Source organism: Poecilia formosa, unplaced genomic scaffold (genome assembly GCF_000485575.1).
Source record: "Poecilia formosa unplaced genomic scaffold, Poecilia_formosa-5.1.2 Scaffold2, whole genome shotgun sequence".
NCBI classification, from domain to species: domain Eukaryota; kingdom Metazoa; phylum Chordata; class Actinopteri; order Cyprinodontiformes; family Poeciliidae; genus Poecilia; species Poecilia formosa.
Window position 1 is genome coordinate 77,700 of NW_006799941.1, and position 20,363 is coordinate 98,062.

At 37.2% G+C, this 20,363-nt stretch overlaps 2 protein-coding genes across 3 annotated transcripts in view; one reads left to right on the forward strand and one right to left on the reverse strand.

Annotated features, from left to right (window-relative positions):
* Positions 1-512: 512 nt before the first annotated feature.
* On the reverse strand, positions 513-9,056 carry rbck1 (RanBP-type and C3HC4-type zinc finger containing 1). Of its 2 annotated transcripts, XR_001661687.1 has the most exons (13): positions 8,728-9,056; positions 8,228-8,372; positions 7,935-8,031; positions 5,684-5,882; positions 5,236-5,354; positions 3,733-3,906; positions 3,379-3,539; positions 3,177-3,276; positions 2,728-2,907; positions 2,523-2,621; positions 1,870-2,013; positions 1,209-1,729; positions 513-1,174 (listed from the first exon to the last, which is right to left on the reverse strand). XR_001661687.1 is itself a non-coding variant. In XM_007548061.2 (12 exons), exons 1-12 carry the CDS (start codon positions 8,765-8,767, stop codon positions 1,649-1,651), a joined length of 1,539 nt encoding a protein of 512 aa, XP_007548123.1. In that variant the 5' UTR covers positions 8,768-9,056; the 3' UTR covers positions 513-1,648. The 2 variants fall into 2 exon arrangements, 1 of the variants encoding a protein (XP_007548123.1); XM_007548061.2 differs by having other exon boundaries at positions 513-1,729.
* A 1,066-nt stretch (positions 9,057-10,122) lies between these two features.
* Positions 10,123-20,363, forward strand: part of necab3 (N-terminal EF-hand calcium binding protein 3) — a 34,915-nt gene continuing 24,674 nt past the window's right edge. Inside the window, exons 1-2 of the mRNA XM_007548073.2 lie at positions 10,123-10,419; positions 18,782-18,806. Of these exons, the coding sequence (XP_007548135.1) occupies positions 10,297-10,419; positions 18,782-18,806 (148 nt within the window). The 5' untranslated portion in view covers positions 10,123-10,296. The remainder of the gene's footprint in view (positions 10,420-18,781; positions 18,807-20,363) is intronic.

Here is a 20,363-nt window from a genome sequence, read left to right on the forward strand (position 1 = left end):
TATGCAGAAATATTTTATAGCACAGTGCTGTGCACATATCTTTGTAATGGAAATTATACACTAAACAAATCTCGTTTTTAAATGATTCACAAATGTTTTTATTCTAAATTGTACATACACATCACACAATGTTGTGAAATGCTACTTGTGTGTGTTTATCCATATTACTAAAGATTTTCTTTGACAGTGAGACCAACCTAAATTGCAGCTGGCTGAACTTAAAATATTCTGTAGTCTCTTAAACATGGACAATTTGGAGGTGTGTGTGCTTCTCGTTCTCTTGAGCTCCCTAGTCTCACCTTTTAAGTATATCAGGTTGCTTTGAGCTTGCAGTTTGATGCATTTGTAACCTTGTTAAAATTCTCTGACTGAACCAAAGTTGTGCGAGCTCATCCACGTTCTGCATTTATTTCTCGTTTTCAATGTCATTAAGCAGGTATAGTGTAATGTAAAGTGGACCTATGTGTAAATCTGAGTTTGTAAGCTCAGGTTCAGTTTACAATAATCACACGTTTTTCAAGTGATTCCAGTTTATTAGAATTAGAGTACATATTCTGCAGAATATTTGTTTCCAATATAAACTTGGCAAGGCATATTTAGATGTTGCTAAATGTAGTTGGAAGTTCTAAGGCAGCGCAATTCTGCAGTGCAGCTGGAAGAGCACAAAACTTTTATAATTATAACATTTTTATAAGGTAATCTAATTACTTAAAAATCCTAAGTCTTCGTAAAAATACAATGATACAATGACTTTAAATTTCCAGTTATTAAATGTGTGCTTCCTGTCTGAGTAAAGAGATTTAAAACACCTTCAAAGTAAACATCAAGACCAGCCCCTAAATATACAGATCACATAATGCAATACATTTTATCCTGCACTTATTCAGGAGTGAACACTTAAGATGAAGAAATTATTGACATACATTTTCATTACTTACTTCTCCCCAAGAGCATCAAAATAAGGAGATCTACATAAAAAAAATGCAATTAATGTAAACAGTACACACAGCATCTTTCACCCCAGTCTGAACAGAAGACTGAATAATCCTAACAATTCCCAAAAAAATCACGTAGTTGGTAAAACAGAACAACATTCATGAATTACAACTTCAAAATACTTTAATCTCAGTTAAACTTTGATTGCATTACATTGGTTCCCGTAATTGCAATCTTTCTTTCTTTTGAGGAGTGCTGGGTTGGAAAGTGACAAATTACAGAGAGAAATTATTGAATTATTAAGACATAGTTACAAACTATCTTGGAGAAACATGAAGGGAGGTCCATGTATTGAAGCTGTTTAGGTGTTAAGGCTTTTTCTTTCACTTTTGTTAGACAGCACAAACTCACTGGTTGATCAAAGGCACTGCATTGAAAGAACCTGGAGATTAGATGTAACATATGACTTAATCACCAGATTTATCACAGGAAGAACTCTGACGTGTTTTTTCCTAGAGTTGACAGTGTGACATCTTTAATTGTAGATAGATGTATAAATTACATTTTCTCCTATTTTGGTTAACGTGCTATCAACATTTACACATGAGTGTAAAATATAATGCGTTCAAGAGTTTAATGCATCAGATTCTTAATACAATCGAAACAATTCACAGTGACAGAGCGGATTGTTGAGCTTATGAGGTTGTTTGCCTCAGTGACAGTTTTGGCAATTGGGATGACAAGGCTGATTGTTGACCCGACATCTACAGCCACCGGATATATCGCCAGTTCCCTGCAAAAAATAAAAATAAAAAATAAAAAAAAAGTTAGTGCATAACTCAAACAACAACAACAACACATCCTTTCTTTTCATATTGAACTACACAAGTTTGTGTAGTTTCATTTTCTTTTGTATTGTGCAATGATATTTACTTTTGGTCCCCATCGGGCTTGTTTGGTGACCCAGCAGATTTCCGTCTTGCACATCAGACAACAGATCCAATCGCAGCCATCCTTTTTCTGGACGATGATGTCACAGCGTGGGCATTTCATGGCTTCTCCATTCTGCAGCATGTTCTACAGTCACAGTATTTTTTAACACTCAGTTTGCAATAAAGCCCAAACAGAAAGCATAAGACATGTACTAACTGCCACTTTCTAAAGTTTTGTGTCACAATTGTGTTTCTGACACAATTGCGAAATTGTGCAGATTAAGTGAAATTACACACAAAGTGGGGGACTGAATCAATCAGCAAATATTCATCCAACTTAACAAAGATCAATAATTCAAAATGTGAAAAATAATAGTAGAATATTCCACCCCAAAGACTGAACATCTTGCCTCAAAAATTGCAGAATTGCACTCCTTCTTGGCGCATTGAATGTGTTGTTTTTAGTCTGTGTGTGTGCAGTCATAATTAGAAATTTTTAATTTTGAAAACAGACAGAAACATATTTCTCTCTGTTGGCAAGTACTTTTTCAAATCACTTCACATTGAAACAAGATTTCCAAAGCGATTAAAAATAGCTACATAAAAACAACAGCAAAAATAACAGTTACCACACTGAGCTCTAGGCTAGCTTACCTCCAGCATCTGCTTTGTTTTCTGAGCTGCCTCATCGTTCTCTGCTCGGATGCGCAGGTCATCCTGGTAGTCCTTGCAATTCATGTCTTTGTGGATGGCCTAAAACAAAGTTATCAAAATCAATGATTTATTATACTTTTAATATTACAATGTACAAAAAAAAAAGGGATTTTTAATTCCTTTGAGTCAAAATTTGCAAGCATACTCGGCAGAGAATGCAATTGGTCTCATCGCAGAGGTCGCAGTGGAACTCGTTGACATCATCCTCATAGATGCACCACCCTCGACAGTTGGGGGTCTGGCAGTGGAAGCTGTGCTCGGAACGACTCTCTGCAATGCTCAAGCGCAGCTCCAAAAACCGCTGGTGCTCCTCCTCTGTGAGCAGCTGACCAAGGAATTGCAGCAGAATTACAGGTTGCATATTTCCCCAGGATAAGGGAAGATCAATTAGAAATTGCATGGTGCATTAACACGTTTAAAGCTGCGTGTGCTTTGCAACACTGATTACTCCAATTGTGGGTTCTGACTGCAGCAGCAATGTTACTAAATTTAGATTCAATAATTTGTTGAAAAAGCTGAAACAGACCTCCTTATTTATTATAAATAGTTTACATGACTCATTGGGTTTTCTGCATTTACTGTTTTTTAGCTCACCTCTTTAATCTCTCGATCCAATAACTTGCTCTCGCAATCCGTATCCGCACAAGACACCTCCGCATCCTGGCTGTTTATGACTGTCCCTTTAAGACACTCCCTGAAGGAAGGCAACATGTTCAACTGTTCAATTCAAACATTTTATGTGATTTTAGAAGTCTGTTTTTACCTCTTAAGCTACAAAAAAAAAGTCCTCTCTAACCTGCAGAAGGTGTGTAGACATTCTCTGAGCACAACTCCATCTCCTGGCTCCAGAGTAGAGAAACAGATGGGGCAATCTGTCTCTGTGGTGTTAGTGATCAGGTTCTGGTCATCTGTGGCCAACAGGTGCAAGTAGTTCCGCTCACGTTCCAGCTGCTGAGCCTTCATTACAAGATCACAGAGGAGAAGGTCAACAAAACATGGATTTAGATCAGCAAGTACACATAGTTTATATCAACCATTACTGTCGCAATTTACTTTACTTAACAAAAGTGAACTGGTTGTCATTCAGACTAGTTAGTCCCTTTAAATCATATAGTGGGTATTGCTTAGACTGTTAATCAGCATTGCATACCTGTTCATATTGCATTAAAGCCAGCTGTTCTTGCTGAATGCGTAAGACTTCATCCTGGTCTGGCTGATAGATATCTGGCACCTCATAGTCCTGAGGTCTTTCTGCTCCACACATCTCACAGCCGGGGCGGGTTGGTTTGTTGAGGAAAGTGCACATAACGCAGGCCCAGCCCAACTAAACACAAATACACAAAAATAACTCCACTGTTAAAAATTTAATAAGGGTTAGCATATCCAAATTAATTTCATAATATGTCTTGTCATTAGATCATTCTCAGAATGAAGAAAACGTCACTTTAAACAAGATTCAAATGTAGTTCCATTGGGAAATTAATAGACTTTACATGGGAATGGAATTAATTCATATTAGACTTTTGATGTATATTTGTATGCTGTCTTTTTTTATTTTTTTTTTATTTTAGCTATTTAACAGATTGCTTAGTTGAAATTAAGTTGAATTTATTGTCAATGTAACCTAATTCAAACAGGATCAAAATTATAAAGGCAGGTGCAAAAATAAACCAAAAAAAAACAACAACTTTATGAATGCTTTATTTAAAAATGTTCTTCTGGTCTTTTGGAATAATTCTGACATATTTTTACCACTCTCTTTTGCTGGACTGGGAGGTTTCTTGACATGGATGTGGCTTTTGATCATATTCACCAACTCATTGATAAGCTTGAGGTCAGGGTTTAAATGTTTGCCTTGGTTTAGTCTGAAACAAATTTCCATGTGTATATAGCATCACTAGACTATTCAGGTAGAACCAAAGATCAAGGCTGACGTACCTAAAGTTGAAACTGCAAGAACTCCAGGCTCCCCGATTACAGTGAAGCAAGTTCCACATTACTGCTGATTCTTCCCAACTAAGAAATCATGGCTAGCCTAAACAACAACTGGCTATTTGACCACAATTACAACTGCAGTGTATAACTTAGATGGAAATAAACAGGGCTACCCTTAAATTACTGCCCAAAATAAATTATACCACTTGAAACGTAGACTCTACTGTATGTTCTAAGAGAATAAAGATTGCATACAAATATAAAAAATGGAGTAGAAACAATAAATTAGCATAACAGTGGATTTCTGAAATGGCTTTCCCAAAAGCCCTGAACTCGAGCCTTGTTGGACTGTGCTTAAAAGTCAGGCTTGTGCAAGAAAACCATCTGACTTAAGTTAACTATCAATTTTGCAAAGGTACATGGTAAAATGTCCAGCAAAAATAATCTAAAATTTTTGTTGATGACTTCAAAGAGTAGTGTAGTCAATATGCAACTTGCAAAGGGGATGTTTGTTAAATATTAGTGGGGCTGAATGTGCATCCGGTCGAGCCTGTATGAATTTAAAGAAGGTTAATCAGAAAAAGCATGGTTGAGTTAAATATTAAATTGGTAGTATTATGTCATTCATGCTTATGAACTGTGTATGTAAAAGTTTCAACAGAAGTGTGTTTGTCAGTCATTATCAAGCCTATGATTTTTACATTATCTACATTCTCACTTGAGGTTTAGGAGCAGGTTTGGGAGGAGTCACGGTTTTAGGAGGAACAGGAGGAGGAACTATTTTGTTGCCACTGCCTCTAGGATGAAGCTGCAATGACACCAGAGATTCTGCAATACCTAAAGACAGAAATGCAGTGCAAGTCAAATCACAAAGAAATTTCTCTTATTTTTTATCAATATTTGGTTGGATAAGTTCAATTTTTCTTTTTTCTTGTTTAATTAAGAAAAATGACAGAAGTCTCGACAGAAACTGCATACATAGTTTGCCATTCCAATCAATAACCAAGAGCTAGAAAAGATCAGCGATGCACCTATAATTTGCCTGTTTTGGCTGCTTTTTTATGTCAGCCACATTATTGTTAACTCTACTGACATAAAAAAAAAGAAAGAAATTTTATAAACAATATAGCAGACAGGACACCATTTTCTATATCTGCAGTACCGACCAGCTATGCGCTGTTGTTCCTGGTCCTGGTTGTGTTGCTGCCGTGTAAGCTGTGCTGCATTGGCAGAGAGGATAAACAGGAAAGCCTGATCTCCGCTCTTGCGGATGCCGTGGCTGTATAATGTCTCTTGATCTTGGGCCAAGCGTTTTCCGATCACCCAGCGCTGGAGCGTAGGGTGGAACCCAAAGTCCTGACTGATCTGGAAATGTCCAAATAAAAAGAAAAAAAAGAAAAAAAGAAAAAAAATAAACAGCATGAAATGTAGAACAACAAAATAAATGTGAAATGGAAAGAATCAATAATGTCAGGGAAAATATGGAATTGTAATACATTAGTTACGATTAATACATTTATTTCAGACTTTTTGATTCATTACACTGTGTCCAATATTTTCTTTTAGCTTTAGCATGTCCATCAAGGTCAGTTTGAGACCGTTCAACAGGCTCAGTATGTTATCGGTATGCATAATGTGAATGCATAGCACTTAGAATATGATATTTAACCAAATACTGCATCTGCTTCTATTACAATACTGCAAACACTTTTACTGTGATGATGGATTTGAGTATATATGTTGTTTTCAAATCAGAATGGTGTGGCTTGCATTTGTATTCAGTCCCTTTAAGTGCATTCCACAAAATCCAGTGCAACTAGTTCCCAGTTGAGCATGCCTTTGGGTAATTTAACTCAGCATAGATCCAGCTCTTCTATGAAGGCTTCAGAAGTTTAAGGGAGAACAACATTGAACAAACAGCATCATGAGGACAAGAAGCACACCAGATACATTAGGAGTAAAGTTGTGAAGAAATTTAAAGATCAGCCACGAGGCCTGGTGTAACTCTGGGGAAGCCGGAGAGAGAGCTGCAACTTGGGTGGAAAAATCTGGGGACAGGGTAGTTATGAGTGGTGCCTTGCATAAATCTGACCTGCACTGAAAAGTGACAATGCTGGTTGAAAGCCATAAAATGCTCTGATTGCAGTTTGCCATAAACGATGTAGGAAATAAGATGCTCTGGTCAGATGAGACCAAAAATTTACCTTTTAAGCCAAAACGTGACAGGGATGGGAGGAAAACTATTTCACACCACCTTAAACACACACTATCCTCACCGAGAAACATGATAGTGGTGGAAGCATCCAGCAGGCAGAGAGGCTTGTCTAAGTCGATTAGAAAATGGATGGAACTAAATACAAGAAGCAAAACTCTCAAAAGCTACAAAAGACTTAAGACAAGAGATTTTACTAAAAGCAGTTCTGGCTTAAACATAAGGACAGACCTTGAAACACTAAAGCTAAACTAAAGTGTTTAAGTCCAAAATTCGTCCATCTCTCTCGTTCTCTGATGCCGAGACTCTCGTCCATGCCTTTGTCTCCTCCAGGCTCGACTACTGCAACTCTCTGTTCATTGGAATCCATAAAAAACATCTTCAGAAGCTTCAATACATTCAAAACAGCTCAGCCAGGATTCTATTGAGAGCCCGTAAATCTGCCCATATTACACCTATTCTGCATGACCTTCATTGGCTTCCTGTCACCTACAGAATTCAGTACAAAATCACTCTCATTACCCACCAATGTTTAAACAGAACTTCACCGGATTATCTGAAGGACCTTCTCATTCCACATTCATCCACCAGATCTGTGCGATCACAAGACAGCAACGTCCTCCACCTTCCTTGCTCCAGATTAAGGACCATGGGAGATGGGGCATTCGCTGTGGCTGCCCCCCGTCTCTGGAACTCTCTCCCGGATTGTTTGAGAGCTCCGCAACCACTGGTTCACTTCAAAAGAGGCTTAAAGACTTTTTTATTAAAGCAAGCCTATTCTGCCTCCACATGATTTTTATGATGTTGATTTTATCCATGATTTTAGTTGCACTGTGTAGCACTTTGAGATTTTTTCTAATGAAAAGTGCGGTACAAATTAAATTTATTATTATTATTATTAAACACATCCAATAATCTGTCGAAAGTTTGAAAACTGCTGTTCAGATATTCCCCCATCCAGAGAGCCAGAAATAGTTGCAGAGTTCAGTTCTCCGAGTACTGATTCACAACACTGCTTTGCTTTACCCTATCACATAACAATACAGGGGCATAGGTTGTGTTGTGACAATTAGAAAAATACCTCCAGGGATATGAAAGCAATGCAGCATTGTGTAGATCATATGTTAATATTGCTATGTTTTTGTGTCATCTTGGACTACTGCAGTAAAAAAAAAAAAAAAAAAAAGGAAGAAGCATTACTGCACCTTATCTTTAACTTCTGCAATTGTCATGCCAGTGGAAACAATAAGGGTTACTGGAATATAGTCTTCTGACTCCGCATCCTGCACACCAACCATCAATCTACAAACAAGAAAACAGTACACTCTATGAGATGAATGCAATTTTCTATCAACTTAGTGTTATTCAAACATGTTTTATTTTTATTTTTCCAATCAGAGAAAACACAAGACAAGGCATGATGTTAATATATACAAATTAAAGTCTAAGAACAAGCAATAAAGTGAATGTCCTTTGCCTGATCTGCTGCATTCCCCACCTGAAGGAGTCCTGAGGGTAGACATGGCTCTTGATGTTGACTGACACTTCAACAGAGAGCTGGGAAAGTTTCTTGCACAGCTCAGCTGCTTCTTCAGAGTCTCCACTGCTGATGGCTTCACCCAAGGAGAGAGCCAGCGCCTCTGCTGCAGGATCAGGAACAGTTTAACACGTTACGTGACTTATTTACGTTTAAATGAGTTTCTGAAATATGGGTTTGTCCAAGTGTTCTCTGTGCGCATAGGTTTCACTTTCACAACCCTCCATCAACACAGACTAAAAAATAAAAATAAAAAAATGCTGAATATGTAAGGGCCGACTAAGCTGTAGAGATTAGTTTGTAAACGACTGATCTGTCTTACTTGCGCAATCTGCAGTGAAAATAAGTGGCTAATCATAAACCGATACCAAACCGGGACAGCAACAACACAGAGAAGAAGATTTAAGAAGTCAAATAATTCAAGGTTTAAATAATCAAAGGAAAATCAAAACAAAACTTACCTTCTTTTATGTTCCCTTTGGGTGAAGTTTCAGAAGCCATTATTGTCCCCCAGACGTCAGGTAACGCATGAATGACGCACACTTCACAAGCCGAACGGTAACTTTTATGTAGTGTCCAACCTTAAGAGTTTGAGTTGTAGCTGTTAGCTCCGCGTCCAAAGTCTCCTCCGCTTATCCACCTTCAGGTCACAGAGGAAGCAAATATAAGGGGGCTTACATGAGTTACTTCCTGCCTGATTTTGCCTTTATGACGATCTTACTTCTAAGCGCCTGTCATCTGAACGGAAAGTGAAACTGGATCAAATTCAGGAAGAGAATATTTAAAGGGATCTGCCTTTTCTCCCACAGCTCACTCTCTAAGCTCACACTTTGGTTTGAGGTTTTATTATTAAAAAAGTAATGAAAACAACAGAACTTTAAAACAATACAGACAATGAAAACCGAACCAGTGTTATGTTATTTACATTAGATTTTTTTTTCAAAGAAAGTCAAAGCTATGACACCAAAAATCCAGCAGATGGCAGCATCCTTCTAAATTGGAAAGTACTGGACAACAACTGCTCAACTCATGTTTTATGATAAATGAAAGTAAAACAAAACAATAACAAAAATGAAAAAAACATAAAAAAGGATTGAGATGCAGCTAGGATCGCTAAAAAATAAAAAAATGATAGAGATCAAATTATCGCATAAAAAGATACACTTTGAGTAAAAATAAAAACTAAAAATGCAAACAAACCAATTAAGCACAATCCTTTTGTTGGTATTTTGGGAAATACCAAAAAGTAGTGTTAAGGAAACCACAAACCTATATATACACATTGCTGGAATTGTATATTGTTCAAAGCAATGTTATTCACTTATTTTGTTTTCTTTTTTAATAAAAAAAAACGACCAAACTTGATATATTTTACAAGGATTTTCCCTTTAATTACAACTGCAAGTGCACATCTTGAGAATGAAATGTTTCAACAATCCTCTGTAAAGTAGCTCAATCTCAGTCACATTTCTTAAGTCATTCAGATGCTTATCCCTCCTTATTTTAAACGTGTTTATGTGTATCAATGTCCTTGCGTGATTTTGTAATTTTATTTTTAAGGACCCATTGGTCAGGTCATGTGTTCTATTACATAAAGTCCCAATACAATGATGTTCGTGATTATGTGAAAAGTTCAAACTTCCTAAAATACTTTTTAAAAAAAATCTGTGAGTAAGTGCGCTTAATTTCTTCAAAAGAAGAGAAAACCAGGAGGGTATTTGTTTTGTTTTTTGTCCTTTTTTTATTTTTATTTTTTTAATTTTTTTACTGAAGGTATCGAATCCAGATGCACGGCGCACTTAAACTGGCCAATCACCGCGGCTCCAGCAGGAGGGGCTGGCGACTCATTTCACCGGCTCATCTCAAAGTTGCAGAGCATCCTTTAATCCCCGCCTGCCTCTCTGTCTGACTCCTCTCTTACCTGCCCGTTCTGCCGCCGCTGCATCTCCTCCCCTTCTCTCCAGCCTGCGAGACTTTTTTACTGAAGCCTTCACCCCGATAAAGAAGTGCGGCTCGAAGCGTTTGGAAAGATGTTAGCTTGCGCCGAGATGATCACTATGTGCCTGCAGTCGGCCAAACAGAAGCATCTTCGGGCTCAGCAGCAACAGCAGCCGCTGCACAGCTCCGGACAGGGGCTTACTATCTTTCACGATGTAAGTGGAGATTTACTCGAACACAGTAAAAAGTCAAATTTTTTGCACTATGTTTCATGTTTTTTTAATTTATAGTAGACCAATATCTGTTAAGGTTCAATAACAGATGTTTTATATATATATATATATATATATATATATATATATATATATATATAGGAGTGTGTCTGCGCGTGTGTGTGCTTGCGCGTGCTTGCATGTGTGTTATTTTAAATAGGAACGAAGGAAGAGCTGCAGCTGCTGCCTCTGCATGATAAATTAAGCTCTCAGTTGGACAGTTTTAGGGGCTGCTGGAGGTTCTCCCCTTTTGACACACTGTCACACTTGTGCTTTCTGCAAAGGCTTTACCCAAATTACCTCAAAATGAAGTTGCTTTAAGTTTCATAAAATTCTTTTGGGAAGAAGTTTTCTGACCAAATTATTTTTTTCCCCTGGAGGATGTTCTTATGTCCAATGCTATACAATCATCGCCTGAAGAGCTTAGACCTGTTTCTGCTCTTCCCAGGAGCCCTCAGCTAAAGCCATGCATAGACATGCTCATAGACAGTCCTGCTTCAAATGCTGCTTAAACAAATGTCACCTGCTGCCAGATTAACCTGCAATGCTGCCATAGAAACCGTCCATCATCTTAAAGGCTTTCGGGCCAGGGATGTTTCCAGATTTGAACTCTTACTATAGCTGACAGCTTTGAGTCCAGTCTATCATTATGACATTACCCACGGCAGCTTTTGGACAGTCACCTCTCTAAATTGGAAGCCATCAGCTTCTTTTAGTGCTGTGTAATTTCATTATTTCTGGAGGTTGAGTCTTCTGGATGTGTCGCTGATAAAACATTGTGCTTGAAGTGTTTGACAACAACTTGTGAAGGATATAATACAAAACAAACAAAAACATATCTTAATTCTCCACTGAAAATTAGATTTATTAGCAAAATATACAAACTAGCAAATAAAGTTAGAGCTATTACATTGGTCTACATACCTCTGATTAAAAGATTTCTTATAATCCAACACAAAGTGCCACTTTTAATGACTGCTGCAGTTTGAACTTTATTAATCCCTTTCCAAACAAGCACCCTTCTGCTATTAGGACTTGCTGCAAATGCATTATCAAACCTAAGCTTCTGGCAGCATTGGTGGAAAATCTTATCAAATCTTCATGGGCATAGGTCTCTGGGTTATTATTTTTTCCCAGATTGATTTGTATGCTGCTGCTCAATTCATCAGGCCTTACTGGTGGACAGTAAGGAATACCTTTGATCACTGCCCTGTTGCAAGGGTCAATGTTGTTCATGCTTCAGCTCCATCACAGACAGCATGGCATTTTCTTGTTGGGTTTTCTGATACTTGATTCAATTCATCTTGCCCTCGACACACCATAGATTTCTAGTGCCAGGAAAAGCAAAACAGCACCAGAACATTACTGTGCTGCTGCCACACAATATACTTTCCACTATCAAAAAAGTTAGAATTTTGATCCATCACTTCACAGAGCACAATCTCAAAAATACTTGTTTTATTCTGACAAACTTGGACCTGGTTTTTATTTTATTTATTTATTTTTTTTTTGAGTGGAAGTGGCGTTATACTGGGAATTATGAAATGGAACCCTTCATTGTTTACTAAGAGCCTTATTGTGGAAGCTGAAACCTCAGTAGCTGCCGCCACCAAGTCCTGCTGCAGGCCTGTTGCAGTCAGTCAGAGGGTTGTGACCACTTGCTTTCTAAGGAATCTGGTAGCTGGCATCAAAACTTCTTTTTCCTCCACATCCAGGTGATGTAACCACTGGTCCTTTAATTTGCAACCTATGCTTTCAACCCTTTAGAACATGCGAGGTTCTTACTATCTTTAGGATTCCAATGCTCTCTGACCCTTCTGGAGAATTAGCTTGACTTTGTGAGGCTATTTCACTGTTCTTTAGTGAGTTATTGCAAAAAAACAAACAAACAAAAAAACAAAAAACAAAAAAAAAAAAACTGCTGTAATTGTCTTGGTTTTGATCTTAATACTTCCCTGTTCCTAGCTTAGCCCATCTTATTTGTTCTAGGGTTTGATGCATTAATTTCTAATGGTGCGCTATTTTGAGACAAGAAACAATTTCTCTAGAGTGGAAATATTTTTGCCTGTTGGGTATCCAGTTATTTTAAATTAACCGCAGTAAGATTTTGATTTGAGAGAGAGTTTTTGCTTTGAAAGCATATTGTGCAGTCTCTTGCTGTTGTACCTATCAAACCACTCAGTGTGAGACAGACTCTCCCCTGACTGTGAGATATGCTGAGGGTATAATTCATTTTATGCTTCGAGTAAAAGAAGCAAAAAAGTCTCTGGGGATGAATTATTGTGATATGTTTGGAGTTATTGTGAGGGTGGTACATACTTTTTTTGTTTTTTGTTTGCTACTGGGAATGATTGAACTGCAAAATATACTGATGTAAATGAAGGGAAAAAAAAAAACAAAAAAACATGTTTTCCCCAGAAAGCATTTTGATTGCGAGGATGATTGACTCTGTATTACACAAGTATTTATTGCCCCAAATTAAAATGTGATAAGAGCATCTGCTATAGGTCCATGGTGAGTCCTAATTACAGGATAATGAGCAATTACTAATGTCAAGGATGCGAGAATTATAGCATCTCAGAGATCATGCTTTGCTTCAAAAATGACGTATTTGAAGGCCAGAAACAATAAATGATGCTGGTGTGCGTAGGCTGTTTAGTCATTCTTAATGATTCTCTGCATCAAGAGGTTTGTTTCAGAGGTTTGCTGCAGATTGCCATCTCTTTTTTTCCCCTCACTTGTCCTTCACATCCCTTTTCCTACCCCCTTCTGATGTTAATCTCTCCTGCTGTGCTGGAGAAACAGTAAAACTATTACAGTTGACGATTTCTTATGGTAGTTTAGGAGCATACCAGTCACAGAGTCCTCGTTACAATCACCTTTTGCTCAGAACTGTTTATTTTTCATAAGCCACTGCACAGACAGAAGGCCCTGTGAGAAGCTGCTGTCTTAATTCCTGCCACCATGGCATCAAACCAACAGCGCGCTGGGAAGCAGGTCTGACCTTTTCCTGGGATTGCTGTAAATGATGCATTATCTACTCCTGACACTGGAAAAGCCCAAAGACACAGGCCACAACATACAAGTTTAAAGGGTCCTGTTCTGCACTTAATTGAGCAGGAGGAAGGAACACTTTGATGGTAAAATGAAAAAAAAAGAAAGACACAATAAGAAGAGAAAAAAAAAAGATTCACAAAACAGAACTGGATGCCCAAAGGAAAAGCACTTAAAGTTATGTAATAACTGAAGAGGGATCACGTTATTATGCCACTGTGTTGTTTAAACAATAACTTTGATTAAATAAAAGAGAACTGCTTTGAAGGTACCTTTATGTCTAGACAGATAAGTAGGAAATAGTGAGATTAGTGTGTTGGGAAGAGGTTGGAAACGACCAGAATCTTGTTAAAAGTCAGGAATTGATATATGAAGGGCAGAAGTGCAGAGTTTGAGCTTGTTGACCTATAGAGAGTGAAAGTGAAGTGCAGGTTTGGCAGTTATTAATAACTTACAGGTTATGCCTGGCATGCTTGTCAGGCATGACCTCTGGCTATCAATGGAAATAAATAGCTCAGAGAAAGAGGAGCATAATCAATAGCTGAGAAAATATCAAATGCACTTTGGTCTGTATAGTCAGAATGTATGGAGCAAGACCTCTTCTAAATGAACTGGTCTGATGGTGGAAGGTCTTTGAAAGCATTGTCTCATTTATTTATGACCTTCAATCTTGACTGAAGTGCAATCTCATTTGCAGTGATGTAAAATGGTAAGATTTTAGAGCAACATACCTTCTTTTTTATTTTTTGTGTGATGATCTTCAATTTAATGACAAGAATGAATTTATCTCTATATTTTAAATGTTTTTGTTTCTTCTTGAATATTTTACCTCGTAGTACCTGTTGCGCTGTGGTACCTTGCTATCAATTCCGTTTTCTGCCCCACAAAGACAGTATCAAACTCACTGGAAAACAAAATCAAAACTGATTTATGCAGATCTGGGTAGATCTGTAAAAGGAAGCACAGGTGATACTGCTTCACTCACTGGAGACCTGGATACCAACTGACTGATTTGGAAATTGGATGCACACAAGCTGAAAAAAATTCAGGAAATTGAGAGAAAAGTCACATGGAGCCTTTGGCTGAAGGAACAAAAAATGGGTAGGAAGGGAAAACTAAGCAACACATGACTGAAATTGACTAAATTCAGCATGGGCAGCATCAGTTGTTCCCCAGGCTTTTCTTCAAGCAGCTGACTAACACCTTTTACAAGATCAAGAGTGAGGCATATTGTTGCACTTCTTTTGGGAGTCAATAAATGCCTTTCCCAGAGTTGGTGACTCATCTGTTCTGGAGCTGTTTGGCTGATTTGTGCTGATATGTGTCAAGCAAGTTTATTATCTTCAATCTTTAAAAAGCCACGCTTATTCAGATGATGCAATGGGTAGAGGTGTTTAAAGAAGAGGATATTACACATTTCGTGGGACAATGCATTTGTTTATGTATTTATAGTGTATATTCAGTATCCTGTCTAGAGTCAGCATTTTATTGTAGTCCTCATTTGGATCCTGTTTTTGCCTTTAGAACTTCCTTATTTATTTGACATAAATTCAACAAGGTGTCTGAAACATTCATCAGACAGTTGAGTCCATATGGACATAACAGCAACAAAAAAGACTTTTAAAGACATGGACTTTAAAAAAAAAGTAATACATTGTCTTATTTTTTTTTTTCTTATTTATTCTGGCCATACAAAACAAGACAATGTGGTTGACAGAGTAATTATTTCTTTTGGCATGTGCTTCTTCAAACTGAGCTAGCTTTGGTATTCTATGGATCCCCCTCTGATCCCCAGCACAGGCTTTATGCCAAAGGTAACTGCAGAGGTCAGCAGACAAGAGAGGTGAAGATGCTGCTCCAAAACATAATTTCACAACCATGCTACTATTTGCCATTTAGAAGTCAACTAGAAAAAATCCCAACACTAAAATCCTGGGAGTTGGGGCTTTGCATTATTACCGTTGCCAAATTGGACAAGCTTTGGCCAATAAGTCAAGCTTTTATGCTGGAACAAAAACAACAGTCCAGAGAAATAGCATAGTCATGCTGGAACTGTAGCTCTGCTTAACTATGCATAGAGGCAATAATCGCTGCCAATCTCTGACCAGCAAAAGAGTGGTTACGTTGGCAGTCTCTTTTTAGCAAAACATATCTTGAAAGACTGTCTAAGTGTATGCAAATACCACTCAGTTCTGCCTTAATGCTTTACTCTAAGTATAAAGCCAGGCATAAATTGACCTTGAAAGCAAAAACACAGAGCCATTCAAAAAAAGGTTTCTATGTGCATGTTCTATGTTTTTTTTTTTTAAGATGACAGATCTATTTAAGCGACACTCATTCTACTCTTTAAAAAGCCCTTTTTTTCTGTTACAAAAAAAGCACTCAGCTGAAGCATTGCACACGCTGCTGCTAATTATAAGCATTGCACCACTGAGTCCCCCAATGGGAAGAGAGTGAAGAGAAACTAAGGCATCTGGAATACAATTACTTAGAATTGTCCATACACTGTGCAAGACTGTTTTATTTACAAGGTTACTTCTTAATTAAAAAAATCCCACAAATTAGCATATCATAGGGTTATTAACATTAAGATATTAAATTAAGAAGAACTGAAGCAAACTGACAATCTCCCAGATCATATATGCAGGTCCCTTTCCTATATGCAGGTTTTGTAGAAAATGCAAAAGAAATTTTGATACTGAACTGTAATTAGTTCAAGTAAAAATTGAAATATTGTAGAAATCGTCCGTTTGTGAATGTGATCTGGATTTTCACAAACAATTTCAGTTTAATTCACTCTTTACATTGATGATCAATATGAAAGAGATAAAACAGAGACTGTGTTGGCTACAATAGCTTCCCAGTTGCCAGTGAAATATAAGCTGTTTAAGATTTTGTAGCCATAATAAGTCAGGGAGACCTTTAGAAATAAATGATAAAGCTACAAAGGGTAAAGTGGTGCTAGGTCATTACATAATTTTAAGTTAATATATGAAGAGATTATATTGTTGCTTTCAAAACAATAAAAAAAACTTTGTCTTGTTTTGCTTTACACTAACAATTAATTATTGAATTTAGGGTGAATTTCTGTGGAACTATTAAAGTTGTACCCCTTCACTATATAACTGGATGCTTTCAGTTTAAGAATGCACTGACCTTGTAAAACAAAGAATTCAGAAAAATTAACTTGGGGAAAAAAATGAATCTGGAAAAGAATAAAACAAATTTCAGAGTCTTATATAGGAATGATACTAGCCTTTTTTCACTGCTCTTTTGCAGTTTCACAAATTTTATTTTAATTGTTTACCTTCAGTTTAATTTAATTTAATAAATTAAAAAGGGGTGCTTTTACTTGAGTGTTGTTGCTTACATTTTTGTTATTTTAACATACATTTTTTTATATCAGCTTAAGCGTCTGAGACAATGTTGAACATATTGCATTTTATTTGTATAGTTTGTCAACATTTCACAGATTGATACTAATCTTTTTATGGCCTAAAATAATTGTTGCATGCTTTTTTTAAGAGCTTTGACTCAGTTTTGAGGACTCATAATAAAAATTATCTCAATTTTACAGTAAAAATAAGAAGGATAATCTGATATTTTTTTGTCAAAAACACAATTTGTCTATTAATTAACATTTAAGTAGCGCAGTGCCACTCAATTTTAGTCCACAGACAGAAAAGCGGCTGACTGCTCCAACACTTCCTCTAGACCTTTTTCAAAGCTGACAATTTGGTGTTCCACATCAGAAAAAACACATTTGTGTAATTGGTAAAATCAATGATGCTGCTGTTGAATTTATTTGAAACACTTGAGGAAACAGTGTGCGCGGTCTCATGGTTCCGGAACTGACATTCAGCCTGTGTTCTTCCAATATACAAGTGGTTTTGTAACCACGTGGCGTTTTCTCTAAGAAACAGCAAGCTTACTTACAGTGTCTAAAGCATACACTGTATGTATAGAATAACAACATGTCCAATTATCAAATTCCCCTGGCTAAAGCTACTCTTTTATATTAAAATGCATGCCTGCAGTAGTATGTGAGGACAGAAGCCTGTGTCTCTGACAGGCTAGTCTGCAGTAAGGAGAACCTGCAGGGACGTGTGCTGGCACCATTCCTGTTCCCCCTCTACAGTGCAGACTTCTCCCTGAACTCCCCAGGCTACCATTTGCAAAAGTTCTGTGATAACTTTGCCATAGATAACTTCATCATCGGTGAGGAGAACTTAGAGTACGACCAGTGGACACAGCACTTGTGGACCGGTGCCACTTAAGGGAAAACTAAGGAGCTTGTGATAGATTTCTGCAGGCACAGACTGCCTGTCAACACACTGACAGGTGAACATCTGTAAAACTGATATTGTAATAATAGTTTCTTATAAAAAGTCTCAACACTGATGCTCTTTGCAGAAAGGGTGCATAGGGTGCACCCAAAGGTTTTTTTTTTTTGACTTTTTGTTTGCACCAGCCTTCTTATATGGTGTATTGCAGTGGGGTAGCAGCTTATCTACATTTGAGAGGATGTTGGTAGATGAGCTCACATAAAGACTAGCTCTCTGTGCTAGGTTGCCTCTTTGGCTTAGTTCAGGTGGTGGGACTCATAATAAGATTGCTGTTGAAAAATACTTGAAGCTGTTCCAGAAATGAGAACTGTGTCAGTGACAAACGGCTGCATCCAGGTGCACAAAGGAGCATTCTCACAGATCCTTCTTCCCAGCAGCTGTTACACTCAATTACTATAATTTCTCCCAATTAACTCAAATTTAATGTTTTTTTATGTCCCTACTGTTATTTCAACAGTTTTCCCAGGTGGTTATGTACTCCAGCATATTCTGGGAGGTTGAATATGAGCAGTTTAATACAGATGAGGCACCAGCAGGACAAAAGCAAATGGCCCCTTTGCCGCATTGTGGCCTTGTGCTGCCCCTGAAATGACTGTTTACTCCTGAAGCGATGATTGTTTGTCCCATTTTGAAGATTCTCCATTTCAGCTGCCATTGCCATTAAATATGACTCACTCACTCTCACACACTCACATGCACAGTCATTATAAAAGCTTATGTAAATGTTCCTGTTTTGGTTATCCTTCTAATGAATGCATAAATGATTTAGATATTTAAATGCCAATTATTTAGTCGATATCAGACATTTGATTACATTTTTCCAGACTATTTATAACCGTTTAGTGGACAAATTCCTCATAGGGCCTTGACTAAAACTAATGGCTTTATCCTTTCTGCTTTTTCAGATTTTCCGCAGAGCTGACAAAAATGGTGAGTAAATATGTTTAGTGAGGATTTGAATTGCCTCAATTGTTTGTTTTTTTTGTTTTTGTTTTTTTTGAGATGTTTAATTTGTGATAAAGCCTCAGTGATAAATTGGAGCAAAACAAGCAGTTTGCATGAATGACACACAGCAACTTATTTTTCATTCATCTCATGCTTCAATTAGCTATCTAATCCAATTAAAATTTAGCTAAGGCTGTGGATTTAAGCCTAGGAAAAGATTGAAAAATTGTCTCATAAAATAAAATGCTTTCATATGTATTGACAGAATATTAATCCATTAATCTAATCTATTCATTTGATGCAGAAAGTAGAGGGTATATTTAGCATTTCATTTTCAGATTCTTCATGCTAAATCCAGTGGCGTAATCTCACTATGCACGCACACACACACAACTTACTTCAAGCCTTGCCTCCAGTCTCCCACTGCTGTGACTACAGCCTAAAAAACTCCTAATCTTATGTCCAGCCAGCCCAAAACTGTAAGCTGTTTCCATCTAGCCACCCGCTTGAACATTTTCTGGAGGCGTCTCTGGCAAAATCTGGTGCTACTTAATGTCAAATCCCATGCGGAGATCAAAATAAATATTAAACATCGTTAAAGCTTTTACACAACCAAAGATCCTTCAGTAAACTTTTAAGACAACACTTTCTGCATAGCTAACGGACCTGACATTTTACTTTTTTGCAATCACATCAAAGTGTACAGAAGTTTCCTGTAGCAACCATTTTGTCTCAGTAAACCTTGGAAATGATTTCACTGCTTTACATCATAAGTCTGTGAGTTTTCTTGAAATAACATTACTTTTTTTTGTTATATCATTCTCTCACACTTTTCAATTGTTTTCCATGAAGTTGCATTTACTGAACACAACAGATCACAGTAAATTGAATTAACTTTTGTCTGTTATTGGGTCATACTCTTTATATATTTTTTTATTGCTTTGATGTGTGATGCATGAGATATCAAATCAGACTGTGACTAAATCAGGAGAAATTATGTCATCATTTTTATCTTAGCATTCAGTTTAAATAGGTAGGCTAATCTCTTGCTGCAGTAAGAGCCATTCTGTTTCCCATGCTTTTGTTGTGCAATATTGGCTCACCCAGAAAGATATTTATTCATCTCTAATAACTGATGAAATAGGGTGCCAAAGCAAATCAAGGGGAGGGAAGTGTAGCCGTCATCACGGGACATTGTTTTGTTCGCACTCCAAAGAGTCTGTAATCATTGTGCCTCTAAACAACAATTGCTTCTCGATAGCATTAACAATGCTTAAGAAAGACATTCTGAATGATGCATTGCTCTGATTCTTTCAACCAAATGCATTCACTGTTAGATTTTTTATTATAATGAACTCAGCAGAGATAAGTCATCACTAAACCAGCTGCACAAGAAGGAAAGGGAAGGAGAACCATAAATGCTAAAAGCAAAACACACAAAAAATGTACCGTCCCACATTCAGTGGTCTATATTCCTCAGTATTAAATACAACTGGGAATAGGCTAAAAATATAATGTAAAAGAAAATGATTGGCTTTGTTT

Bases quoted from the DNA above. Each gene is read 5' to 3' on its own strand.
- rbck1 (XM_007548061.2), bottom strand. From the start codon at position 8,767: ATGGCTTCTGAAACTTCACCCAAAGGGAACATAAAAGAAG. The intron at 5,355-5,683 runs GTCGGTACTGCA...TTCTGTCTTTAG, and splicing joins GGAACAACAGCGCATAGCTG to GTATTGCAGAATCTCTGGTG. The intron at 3,907-5,235 runs GTGAGAATGTAG...ATTTGTGTTTAG, and splicing joins AACCTGCTCCTAAACCTCAA to TTGGGCTGGGCCTGCGTTAT.